This window comes from Cyprinodon variegatus, unplaced genomic scaffold (genome assembly GCF_000732505.1).
Source record: "Cyprinodon variegatus isolate N-32 unplaced genomic scaffold, C_variegatus-1.0 Scaffold45, whole genome shotgun sequence".
Taxonomy (NCBI): domain Eukaryota; kingdom Metazoa; phylum Chordata; class Actinopteri; order Cyprinodontiformes; family Cyprinodontidae; genus Cyprinodon; species Cyprinodon variegatus.
The window spans coordinates 404,753-418,683 of NW_015150498.1; the positions used below are offsets into that span (position 1 = coordinate 404,753).

The following is a 13,931-nucleotide window of genomic DNA, read 5'->3' on the forward strand; positions in this document are numbered from 1 at the left end:
TCAGACTGGTTTCTTGAACATGACAATGAGTTCACTGTACTCAAATGGCCTCCACAGTCACCAGGTCTCAATCCAATAGAGCATCTTTGGGATGTGGTGGAACGGGAGATTTGCATCCTGGATGTGCAGCTGACAAATGTGTGATGCCATCATGTCAATCTGGACCAAACTCCCTGAGAAATGCTTCCAGCACCTTGTTGAATCTATGCCATGAAGAATTGAGGCAGTTCTGAAGGCAAAAGGGGGTCCAACCCATTACAAGCATGGGGTACCTAATAAAGTGGCCGGTGAGTGTATGTTCTAGAAAACATATTGAGGGGAGCAGCTACTATTGATCTTTATAAGCCTTAGTCTTACTGGGCAGGTTAGGTAGCTGCAAATATTACGTTTTCTTGGGAAAAAAATGAAAACATGCTCTTATTCATGAGAAAAAAGATGACAAGACTCCAAAGAGTCTGTTTGGGGATCAAGTTTTATTCTTTTTAGGGGAATGCACATTATCTCTCCCCCCCTGTGTCATTGGTCTGTATCCAGTGCCTGTGAAGACACTGAGGATGACTGCAGTTTTAGAAACTGCATTTAGCGTCATTCAAACTCATTTGAAAAGAGCTGGACAGCATCTTATTGTCTTTTTTTTGCCCAGTTATTGTTAGAGTTATATTTTGGAGAACCCTGAAATTTCAGTTTGAACTGTGATTTCAGACAAACATTGTATAAACCACAGTGAAGAATAATGGACTACAGGGATAACCAAAAACAGTAATGGAGCACAAATTGGTACAGTACAACCAAAGCAATAATCCCCATCTCCATCTCATAGAAAGATTTGTGTTCTTCCTTTCAAAATATGTAAAATGTTCCACAGAAATGTACTCCTCATCTTACATCTGATTGGTTGGGATCAGATCATGCTACTGACAGAAAACAAGGTAAAATGGAGAGAGAAAGATGACGACAGTGCTGGAGATTTCACTAGACACTTTTTAAAGTGGTTTGCTGTCTGTTCCCATCAGCTTTCATAAGACATTGTAGCAAATGCACCTTACTTTGTGGTTCTAAAAGACACAAAAATTCAATTCAGAAAATTAATTTCTCAAACAAACCAGTTGACATGTCCTCTAATTTTTAACAACAAATAAAAAAAAATATTTGACTTTCTAGAATTAATGATTCACCGATGCATGTTTTAGTAAAAGCCCACAAAAAACAGGGATTTGTTTTCTTTGATGTAAGGCCTTCATTGTGTTACAAGCAGTGTTGGATGCCTTGTCTGCACCTGTAAAGATGTCTGGACACAGTGCAGGAGAACGACCATCTTTGCCGTTGTAGAGGTGATGTGAGGAAGTGGAGCTCTGGAGCTGCTGCAGGGAGAGACAGTCACTCATGATATCTTGCTCCAGGTGTGGGCAGGGCCGCAGCTAAGAAAGATAACAATGAATTATACACAAAGAGTCAGTTTTACACATTTCAAAATAAATCTGTTTTTTGTAAGTGTACAAATAAAAGAATATGTTCAGCTTCTTTCTGTTCTTTTCTCTCTGCTAAATTGAAACAATGATGTTAATGTCAATAAATGACTTTAACATTTATATGTGTCAATTGTAAAGAAAAGCTAGATAAAGAAAAAAAAAAAAAACAAATAAAAAAAAAAACAATTACCTTGATTGTAACCTTGGCTGTTAGGATTAATTAGATTAATTTTTGTTCAACACAGTTGGTTTTTGGCAACTGAGAGCCCATCAAAACAGATGGGTTTACACTACACAAAAACAAAGCAGCTGTTCCAATACTGTTTTGTTCTTTTCTCACCAACATGTTTTTGTGGAGGTGATGGCAAATCCAGTTCACAATAGGACATAATCTTGCAACTTTTAGATATTAGCCCCTGGTCTAACATGCCTGAGTTAAGTAATTAGATGAGGACTCTGGAGAAATGTGCTCAGTTCGAATTCAGTGGCTGCGTCCTCCGAAGGCCAGATTCGTAAGCCGATTACGTCATAGCACTGTGGCCTGTTCGGATTGGAAGACTCCTCGGCAAGCTGTCGACAAATGCAGCCTTCTTTTAGCCCGTTTTTCCCCCGTGATTCATTGCGAGTCCAAGCAAGCCAGCTGCTCCATGCTCAGAGGAAGAGGCAAATGTCGCAGAACAGTGGTGAATATTGTAAGTGCAGTTTAACACAATACAAGTATATGAATAGTTCCATCTGAAATTTATAAAAAATAGTTTTTAAAATGTTTTTTGAGTCAGATATGTGGCGGGTAATGTTTGGTTTATTGAAAGATTTTTGGACAGACTCAATATCTCTGCAGTGTAGGGACTATAAATAGGATATTCGGGCGGACGGTACTGCTGCTGAAGCTCCTCAAAAATGTTATTAGCCCCCGAAACAGTAGTGAGAAGTTCTTTATCCATTCTTTGCTTGCTTTGGGTGTCAACTGTTGCGGCGAATGTCCTTCGTGACCTTGGAGAACGCAGCCTCTGAAATCGAATGCACCCACGGACCTGCTGGAGCAAGAACTCACATAACACTGGTGGGAAACTGGTCTTCAAGGACTGGATTTGCCCACCCCTGCTTTAGTGCATCTAAAACATGTGTTTAACCCTGCTTAATGAAGATTAGGATGAAAGTGCATTTTGTATAGTGTGTGGGCAGATCTCATAATCTGTTGTGATGCCTCACCTTTTTCTTTTGGTTCATTGTCTCATTATCACCTGACAAAAGTCTATAAGTTCTTCTAATTGTTGTAAACTGCACTGTTCATAAATTAAGTCAGGCTGCAGCAAGTTGGAGCTATCTTAAAGATTCTGTGTCTCAATAACTTTATTACCACGGAATCAGAACATTGTCTCCTACTGCATGCCGGAGATAGGATAACTTCTGTCGAAAAGAAACGCTCATGCATCGCAATTTTTCAAAATTTGCATAACATCTGTCACGGCCTGCTTTAGCTGTTGATAAAATTAGGCATGCTGCAGTATCATATGTTTAGAAAGGCAAAGTTGAAGCTTTTTTTATTTGTTTTTTATTATAGCGGCCCATATTCCTACAGCATTGTAATACAAAACAGATAAACATTGTCATGTATGCAGCTGACATCTATCGTCAGACTCTTTTGTAATACAGCTTTAACTGTAGCAGTAATAAGACATTATTGTTGAGTTACACACTACAGTTGTTACACAACCACATCTGTTCTCAGTTCAGAAGACTTTGCATGATTTAACAGAGACTCAAAATAGCAGGATTATTCTCGTGCCAATTTTGCTCTTCAAAGTAAAAAGTAACTTTAAAAACAAAAGTGTAATGTCATCAGACATAAATGAATTTAGGGTATCTATGCTCAAGATAATAGTGGAAAACTACCCAGTCATGAATTCACGTGTTAAAGCTAGATTTATCAGTGTTGACGAATCTTATGAACCTAAGATTAATTAAAGCCATGATGATGGCTTTACAGTTTATGTTTTGCTAAAAAAGGGAACTGATTTATTGCAACAAATGCCAACTCCATTGGCTGCTGAGTGAAAAAATGTGTATTGTTTTATTAAAAAGCTCCTAATTTTTTGCAGCTTCAGATATATCGGTGTGACTGAAAATAGTTTTTAACACATGCTGAAACAAATACATTCTGGTCAATTATGTACAGACGCATCTGTTAAATTTAAAATCTAAATACAATAATAAACAATTAGGTCAGATCTAATTAATTAATTAATTAATTTTTTTAACAAATGAAAGAAACGATTAACCATCAAACATCATCATTGTCAGTCTTCCAACTTATACACCTATCCTCAAATCTACAGCCTACACTACAAAAATTACTTCCACATTTTGATTTTGTGGTTGGAAACATCTTTTTTCTGCATCATTAAGACATCCTCTTGAAACTTTGTGTATACGTGACAAAAATCGTTGACAAGGTCCCGAACGGGCAATCAGTATATCTCTGCTTTATGTAGGATTTCTTGTGTTCCCACAAGGGATTTTATAATGCTCTCAATGTGGTTTATCCTAACAGTTTTCCTGCTGGCATCCTCCATGTTTGGTTTCATTGTCTGTGTCAGTAAATGTGTACACATGAGTATTCCTGGGGATTATTGTGAGCGTCCTGCAAAGCATTCATCACTCGTAATTGAGGTTCTGGTTTCTCTACAGCGACACTCTTAACAGTTTGCTTTTCTGGGCCAACTCCATCTGTGGAGTAAGAGCGTTTGTTTGACATTTGTCCATAACATCTGGGCCGCCGGGGCATTCTGCACTATAGCTTATTAACAACGCTGCAAACACACATGTGTTTCCTCTTTTAAAACGCGAAGGAGCGGAACACATCATCCAGCCTGCCACTATCCAGCCATTTCCACAACAATGAGCTCTTTCTCTCTGTTATTTAGCCACTTCCAGGAAGGGGGAGAGAAAAGGCTTTCTAAACTAACTGTGATGAAATGTGGTGAACCTGATCTACTGAAAAGGGAAATTATTTTCAAATGCATCCCCTCTTCTCTAAATCCAGTTGTAGATAAAAGCTAAATGAACTGAGAGTTTAAGGTGATGTTTTTTCTCATCAGTTTTAACACTTTATCAGAGTTTCTAAGGTGTATTTAAATAGGTTGGTTTGCTGTTATAAGAATGCGTTTAGGTCGAGTTCTTGCATCTTCAATAAATTGGGGATAGAGCACTGGGCAGGGCATTCAAGAAGCCTTCCAAGATAAATTAAGATCTGTGTTTGGGATTATTTCTTGTTTAAAATCTATTACAGATAAAAAAAAAATGGTTATGTTAATCAAGAATAGCCCAGAAAACATCAATGTTTAGAGTTAAAGCTTCATGCTCAGGGTCTGTTTTCCTTTCACAAATAAGGTAAAAAAAAAAAAAGGATGTTATCGCAAAACAAAATTAAGAAAATTAATCCTTTGACTAAAATTGGTGTTCCCATAAAGCAATGGTCCAACAACAGAAGGATGAATGGATATTTTAATTCCATTATGCTTCTGAATTGCCTCAACTCACTGGAAGTCTTCGGACTAAGACGTCTCAGTGCCTGGAAACATTCTCGTTTAAGTGAATCGTGACAAGAAGAGGATCCTGTTGAGGTTTGATAAAGTTCACTCTAGGCAACTGAACCTGAAGTTTTCTAGAAGACGTTTTGCCTTCTCTCCAAGTAACAGCAACTCAACACATAAACTACTGTGTTGGCTCAACACAGTAGGGCCAACTCCTCAGGACAGGACTCAAGTTGTTCATCTATACCTGAAGACAATAAAGTCTATATTTATGCAAAAGAAGAACAATGATTTAAGTGAGGGGTTAAGGAAGCCATCTTTGTTAACCTGGAAAAAACATCTCTCAACAGAGGAGGTGGTCTTAGACATAACCTTTCACCCACCTTCAAAACACTTTTAGGAAAAATTCCCTGAAGATTCACCTCTCACTTGCCCTCACCTGACTCCCACTTATAAAGAGCCTTCTCCATAGCTGATCTCAGCCTGTGGAACTCTTTGTGAATGAAAACAGCTCAAAGCTTACCATTTTATCCCTCTGTTTGTTTGATTTCTGTCCTGTCATATCCTTATACTCTATTCTGTAATCTCCACAGCTACATATTTAACCCTTCAAAGCCAAGTCTATCATATTTGATACACGATTTTTGAGACTTCTGCAGCATCATCAGTGTGATATTTTTGAAAAAAAAAAATCCCGACTGACAGAATCAGATACATGTAGTAAGCAGAAATGTGTAAAAGATTATACAGAAATGCTTGATGTATCAAATGCGATGCAAATAAATGCTCTAATTTAACTTATCCGCAAAGTGTGTTTTTTATTTAATCGGTCAAAAAGTTAATTGACAACTCTAATAAAAAAAAAGATTAAAATATTCCTCCTTTTTTCTCTTATCTTGACCAGAAGTTGCTTCTGTATCCTCCTCATTAATTCCCTGTCTTTGTAAAGGTTATTTTTCTCTTGTTCAGCAGTTCCTCTAGATCAGTGCTAATGCAGGGATTATTATTGGGGATGCATCTCACTATTCAGGTTCACTATTCACTATTGTTTAGTCAGTCACACGTTCAGTCAACGCACTAATATTCTCTTCACATGGCTGACACAGTGCATGGCACTCTGCAACTTTAAAACAATTTTGTGCATAACATCACACAGCTGTGAAAACGTTTTTCTAAACCAAAGGGTGAGTCCATTAGGTAAAGCCCTGATTTCACTGTGCTAAACATTTGTCTTAGAAAAAACAAAAACCTTTGTGAAAGGTTCCTTTTAAATAAACCTCCTTCCAGGAACCTTTTCTTTATATCTGTATATATCTTTATATCTAATTATATCTGTATCCCTATCCATCAAATTGTATACCTTTAAAGAAAATAACTTAGATTAAGAAGCAGAACAAACGTCTTGTCTGCACAGAATGAATTAAAGCCACACTGTAATATGCTGCAAGCCAGATTAAAGTTCCAATATTATGTCGTATGAAAATTCTGTGTAAATGTGCTTATATAATTTTAGCACTCAATTTGTTAAATGTAAAATAAACTAAATTAAATGTGGTTTTTACTAAAATTGAAACCTGCAGTTTTGCTACTTATTCAATTTCTTTTGGTAAAGTTTCAAATTGAGACTCCCAGAACAAATAATTTTTGAAACCGAGACAAAAACCTGAACAGAATGTTCTTTAGACATTGCAATGCAATAAAACGTCTTGTGTTAATAACATCACAAAGCCTTAAGAGACCTCCTACAGTATATTGAGTTTTCAACTCCAACTGAGTCAGCTGTTCAAAGAGCCTCAGTCAGGCAGGTAATCAGCAAGCCTCTATGAGTAAGAGTTTCTCTGTGGAAATCAAGCAGGTTTATACCAACTTGACATCATCTAGGTTCTCATATCAAAGAGGCCACAAAGAATTGACTGTTTACCCTTCATTTAAACTACATGTGACAACTCAGGAAATTTTCCCAAGGTGACTTTAATCTCTCAAACCACAATAAAGAAAATGTAGCTATGAAGACACAATTTTAATCATAACATGTGGAATCAATTTATTTGTATCCAACGTTTTACGTAGTCTGCCAAGTTTAATGGCTTAAAACCTTAAAATTGATTACTTTAAACATTGTGAAATAACCTTTTAAAAAACACTTCCTACTGACTGTAAAATTAGTTCTATCTGTAGTATTAGTTAAGATGATACCTTAGATATTTTAAATATTAACATTTTGCAACCTGTAGGAGTCATGTTTAAGTAATAAGAGTGGACTCCCAATATATGAAAGCACAACAAAATAAAAGTCAAAAAGTAATGTTTATCTTGTGATAAAAAAAGAGGACATTTTTAATTAGATATTGTACAGTGCCAATCAGTCCACAGACATATGTAACCCTCAAACATATTGAATTAAAGCAATTTCATAAATTATGTGATATATTTAATTTAACTCAAAGAATTTTTTTATTTTGAAGTGCCCAAGCAGGAGTGAAAAAAAGAAATCTGAGAAAGAAGATTAAGATGATTTGACCTTAAGTGAAACCTTAAGTCCAAAGATAAAATACCAATAAAAACATAAAATTGCATGATGTGCTATTTTTCAATAAAATGTAACTTAGAAACTGTAGATAAATCTCTTTGATCAAATAGATATTTCTTTTATATTACTTTAGTCACTCCTAAGAGACGCCTTTCTCCTTTCCTATTACAATAAAAAAGTCCAAAAGTCCAAAATTGATGGTATATCAGTAGTTTTGGGCTAAAAATGTAATTAATCCTAATTTTTATCTGTAACCCACCACGATTCCTTCTCTTACCTTCTTATGCACCTGTTGCTCTTTGGCTGAGTGGATTTTGACATGTTTGCGCAGAGAACTGGGATCCGTGTAGCGCTTGGTGCAGCCAGAGATCTGACATGCATATGGTTTCTGTGAGAACAAAGAGGGAATTCAACTTCAACATTTTTCACCAACTTAAATCTTTTCAAATATATTGCATTAGAAAAATAAATATATAGATAAATAGGAAATAAAGAGGAAGAAAAGGTTAAGCTCCTAAACAACTAGATATTTTAAAACAGTAAACAGGAAATTAGTTAGAGAAAAAGCAAAGTCCTACCTTTTGGCTGAGACAGACACAATATTTGAAGAAAAAGAAGGTGTAGAAACAGAATGAAAAGAAAAGACCATCAGTTGAGGAGGTTTTAGCACAACTTCACAGCTGATTGAACCATTTTTTTTTTTCATTCCAGTCAAATGTATATAGACTTTCTCTAGCTCATGTTTTAGCCACACTGTTAATCTTAGCACACATATCGCTGATGCTGCATATTTAGTAATGTACACATTCTAAAAAATATAAAAGCTCCAGGATGTATAAGTAATATATATTAAAAAGTTTGCTTGGATACAAATATAGCTGGATTTTTTTCCACAACAGACTCTGTGGACTAATGGAGAATTTTATGAAGTTGAAACTATTGAGGTTCAGTTTACTCTCCAAGTGTGCATGTTTTTTTTTTTTTTTTTTCTAAGGCATAGCAAACCTGTAAAGAAAAAAATCAGGTAAACATTTATCCTCTCAGATTTCTGTTGCCATCTTGCGTTGAAATGAAGCAATACCCAAGCAAAACAAAACAAAAGAGTATTTAGCTCTGCCCATTTGCACATCTGTCCCATGCACCTTCACTTTGAGGTTTGCCAAGGCTAGTTTCACTTCATTTATAGTGCAAAAGCATAAGTATAGTAAGTAATCCGGTACAACTTCTGAGTAGGGTAAGAGTCATTAAAGCGTATAAAATTGAGTGTTTCTGGCTGAACTGAAGGCTGCAGCAGGCTCAGGTACGGCCTTAGCTGTGAGTTAGTGTGAAGTCATTAGCTAAATGTGGGTGGTGGAAGAAAACCTTCAACTAATAAAGAAAAAAAAAACACAAGTAAGCATTTATTTTCTGGTTTCAATATGATGTCTGAATGATTTAATAGAAAAAAATTTGGAGTGAAGACAGAAAACATTCTTGAAAAATTGTATTATTTGCATGATTAAAAAAGATATCCTGTTTTTTTTACACTGAGGAAACATATTAGGGGAATTTTCTATTTGCCTTTTATGTTTTTTTTTTTAAATAAGCACTTAATCAATGTTTTTAAATTAGGAGATATAAACAGGCCACCTTTGTAAGTTCTGAAAGTGTTTTGATTAAAAGGCCCTTCGTTTATAGCTGCTCACTCTTTATCCTAACTCTACTTTATTAGGAAACTGTTTTTTTTTCCAAGTTTAAAATGTTCAAAGGTATTATATAAATACAAAACAGTGAATTAGGTTTCGAGTAAGTAAAAAGGTCAAAGGTCCAAATGCACACAGAAAAAAGTTTTGTTCATTTTGACAAGTCTAATAAGTCTTACTGATAAAACATTTATAATCATAATTATGTCACTTAAGCTAACATGATCAGACTGCGATAAGTCATAAATAACTCTGAGGAGAAGTTTACCCTTACAAACTGCAAAGTACACTCCACAGCTCCAGCATTCAGTTGCTCTCCTCCCCATCTCTGGAACTCACTTCTGCTGATCTTCAATATTCTCAATCATATTCTGTTTTTAAAGCAAGACTCAAGATGCACTTCTTCCAAATTGCATATCAAACATAGCATCCGCTTTGTATCGTTTCTTATTTCTACTTTGCTACGTAATTGTATTGCTTGTTTTAATCCTGCTTTTTTATTGATTGTATTTGGTGTTTTTTATGTGACACTGTTTATTGAAAGGCACCCAGAAATAAAATTAAGTATCTTATTAATATTATGGGTGTGTCCCAATTTAGGGGCTGCATCCTTGGAAGCACCCTGCCCAAGGGGTGTGTAGTATATTAATAGTGTAAACAGCTGACTGATCAGAGAGCAAAACTTACACATGCATAGCCTCTGGGTAAGACAGTCCATGTTGCTTTGCTGCACGTGCATGCTGAAACACATCTGGTGTATTATTATATCCTAATAAATAAGCCTTTTGCATGACAAAAAATTTCGTATTAAATGTAACAAAGGTTGCAAGAAAGACTTAGACAGGCTAAATCTAGTCTTTCGTTATTTTGACAATAAATCTTGAGTCTGACTCTAAAACCCAAGGGTTTCAAAGTGTGCACCATACAGTGCACATTTACAGTAGACTCCTTGGAAAAGGCTTATCTAGAATTAGATAATTTTGCAAACGTTTTATTGCAAAATGTTGAAAAAACAATTAAGAAATTCATTTTATTGCGGGAAAACCAGAATAATAAAAACAGAGTGAGAGCAACACAAGTCGTTAATTCCATAGCATGGGAATGGCAGTCAAGTGGACTGTAAGTTGGTGGTAGTACAACCACCTAACGAGTGGCAGCGGAAGATGACTCAGTCGTTCCCCTGCCATAGTGTAGGGTCTAAAGAAACAGGCAGACCTCTGTTTTAGCTGGCAGCCCAAAGCCAAGTCCTCTTCAATGGAGGCCAGAGGGGACCTTGCTGTTAATTAACAAGAAGCAGCAGAATGTCGCTCTTCGATGTGAAGTGAGAAAAAACCCATAGTTTCTTTGATGTAGGATAGATTCAACTCTTTCGAAATATACAAATAGGCAGAGAAACTTGGCAGCAGAGTTTAAATGTAATAAAAGATAATGAGAAAACATGCACACTAACAAACACTAAGGAAAGTTTTTATTACTAGTTACTCCTTAATTTTTACTTACTCCTTCCCCTTTGATTTTTAAACACAAAATTTCAGCCTGAGTTTCAAAGACAGACAAAAGGAGCCTTTATCTGAAAGACTTCATGTGATTTTTCAGCTTTAGTTAGCAAACCAACCACCCAGGTGATTTTAAGCAGTCAAACACAAATCTGAGAACAGGCAATTTGTTTTCTGACCGTGTCCAGGTGAGTGCGCTGATGCTTGGCTCTGTCGCTGGAGTTGCTGAAAGCTTTCTGGCAACCTGGATGCTGGCAGAGGTACGGCTTCTCGCCTGTGTGGCTCCTCAGGTGGATCTTCAGGTTTTCCAGGCGAGAGAAGGCTTTGTTACAGCCCTCAAACTGTAGGAGGAGGAGGGACAGCTTACAAAAAGAGGACATAGAATAATAGTCTAAGGTATTTGTGCCTGAGTGATTTAAAAAAAGGTAATCTCTAGCTTTTCTTAAGCTTAAAAAGAGGACTTTAATTTTACAAAACATACTGACTGAAGAATTTACATGCATACGTGCACTGGATGTGTAACTGTAAGTACTTCTTTCCACTGCCATTGAATGAAGCTGCAAATCCCAATTTTTTTGTGAAAACAACTGTGCACCTGTGCCACAGAGTCCCGACCTCTTATGTTAATTGCAGGGGAAACTAGAGTACGCCGTACAGTACAGTCATTTATTTTGCTGTAATGTATAGCAGGAGATAAGCGTTTAGCACTGTATAGTTCATTAGACTGACAAGTGACATTGACTGTAAACAACCTCATATCTGACCCAGCTTGGCTCATTCGATCCTAAGCACTCACCCAATGAGTGCAACAGATTTGTTAACATGTGAATCATTCATTAGGCTTCTCACATATCCACTTCAGGCCTCGAAAGAAAATGGAAAATTAAACAAACAAAAACAAACTGTGGGGGTGAAAGTAGGATTCACTGTGAACATTTAGCAGGGACTGTCATGTTAAGAAAAAAATATTTAGGGCTGAATAAGGAGGTAGGTTTCTCTTAGTATACTTTAATAATAGGTAAAGCTGCCTTTTTGCAATATTAGTTTATGACCAATAAACCAAAATTCAGTTTCTCATAAGAATAAAATATGACATTTGACCTAAAGAGGAATACTTTTCAATTTAAAGGAGTGGGCCTACTGAACAGGCTATTAACTGGAGTTAATTAGTCCTATTTGTTCCTGCATGAGAAACTGCTGTGTGCTGTCCCATGACATCACTTCCTGCTCCCTCTGCTGCACCGACAATCAAGGTTTGAGCGGTTTTGCACTATATATTTCTGGCTCTCCCAGTGGGTAATCGCCAGATTCTTGAAAGTCATTTGTGCAAGTAGACCACCCAGCGTTTCTAGCTTTCTACCTGTCTAAACCTGTCTTGTTCGTGTTTGCCTGCCTTGACACTGTCAGATGTTGGCTTCTAAAGGTTGGCTTCTAAACTCTGGACATCGACCTCCCACCTTGTCCGACAACCAAGTCTGTTTGGTTCTGCCCCTGTCTGGGTTGTTGAGCCTGAACCTCAGGTCTACCTCCTACCCCAGTCCCTCTGGAAACCTCTCCACAGTTTGTATGCCTTCTGATACTGATTGCCTAGCTCCTAGATGTCCATCTAGCCCTTCTGGAAAACTCTGTCCTGTGGACTTTTTTTTACTGTGCATGACCCCTGAACTGACTAAGTCTTCCCTGCTAACCTTTCCCCTGTGTGGCATCGTTAAGACTTGAATCAGACAATCTATGATCCAAATTTTCCAAATGGAGCCACTGTAAATGATCTTTAGAGCCAGTACAATCTTCCAGGATCTGAGAAGGATAGTGGTATTTCTTTACTGTGTCTTCAACAGGTGATTACAGTTCCAGTTGTGTTCCTGTTCCAGCAACACCATTTTACTTGTTAATTAACTCTTTCATAACACTTATTCCTTGTGTTTGCTTACCGGTAACTATCGGGTGTCCAGATTCATTCTACGCACTGCACTGGTAAACTAGTATCTCTGATCTTTCTCTTGACAATACTCCATACATACTCCTTGGGAATTGGGTCAGCTGAGTTTGCATTCTGATCAAGCACAGTGAAACCCTATTGGTGCATTTGGCAGTGTGAGCAGGTGCCAAAACCTCCTGGAAAATCAAATCAACATTCCATAAAGCTGCCCACCATAACATTTCTGTAAATTAAATCTGCATAAGACAGCTGCTATTCACAGCTGATAAACAACTGTATTGACCTTGGTATCAATAAAATAAAATGGACAAAGTCAGCAGAGGACATGAGTCCAATATAGTTTTAGACCATAATCATTTTACAGTAAACCTAATGCCACTTATAAACCTGGATTTCCACATGAAATAAAATTCAACTTTATCTTAAAGGAGAACTTGGTAACTCTGAGGAATGGATCAACTCTATTTCTTCAATACCATTAATATGTACAAATACAGCATTCTTTGCACAACCAGCATTTCATTGGCATCAGCAAACCTAATTTTGCTGTGTTGAAGGTATTTGTTAGTCTACTGACACTGTATGTGAGGTGGTAATAAAATGGAATTGAAATAATAAAAAAAAAGACAATTTTTGTCATGTTCAAGCTACAATCATCAACATAAGCAGAGATAGATATTACTAGGATAATACAGTATAGATACTTGAGTAAATACAGGCATCGGTCAGAATGAGAACTGCTATGAATAAACCACAGGTAGTGACTACAAAAAAAAATTGACAAAGAAATTCAATGTGTTAAAAAGAATGGAGCAGTTCCTATTGTTCTTTCTGGGGTAAATAGCTGAACTAAGTCCGAATGATGAAGCTCTATTGTTAGGATGATCATATGATGTACTGCTTACTTAATTTCTTACTGATGGAGATCAAGTTGATTCTGTCCATTCTCGCCTGACCTTTAGTTAGATGGGCCGACAACAGGTCAGGTTACAACTAAGGACAGAGAGGCAGCATTCTTCTAATGGGTCCTCATCTCTCTCTTAGCTCAACACTCATCCCCAGCCTCCTTCATTCACCCAGCCGAAGCAGGTAGGGCCTTCTATTCACCAAGGCCCCATTTAAGAAAGACGAAACCTAAGCCTGTCATGGCTCAGCCGTTTTGGGTGACGGTGCTTAACTGTGGGTTTGTGAATGTGACAGTGCGGCTTACAAAGAGAGTCAGTCAGAGCTAAGCAACAAGTGACACAACTTTGAAAAACTTCAAAAACTTCAAAGTCTT

The 13,931-nt window shown here is 36.9% G+C and overlaps 1 protein-coding gene across 2 annotated transcripts in view; it reads right to left on the bottom strand.

Moving 5' to 3' along the window:
• LOC107081979 (zinc finger protein GLIS1-like) overlaps positions 1–13,931 on the bottom strand; it is a 122,189-nt gene that overhangs the window by 17,784 nt on the left and 90,474 nt on the right. For both annotated transcript variants that reach the window (XM_015370372.1, XM_015370371.1), the window contains exons 5-7: positions 10,893–11,054; positions 7,813–7,923; positions 1,277–1,418 (exon numbers count right to left, since the gene is read on the bottom strand). In XM_015370372.1, coding sequence (XP_015225858.1) covers positions 1,277–1,418; positions 7,813–7,923; positions 10,893–11,054 — 415 coding nt within the window. The remainder of the gene's footprint in view (positions 1–1,276; positions 1,419–7,812; positions 7,924–10,892; positions 11,055–13,931) is intronic.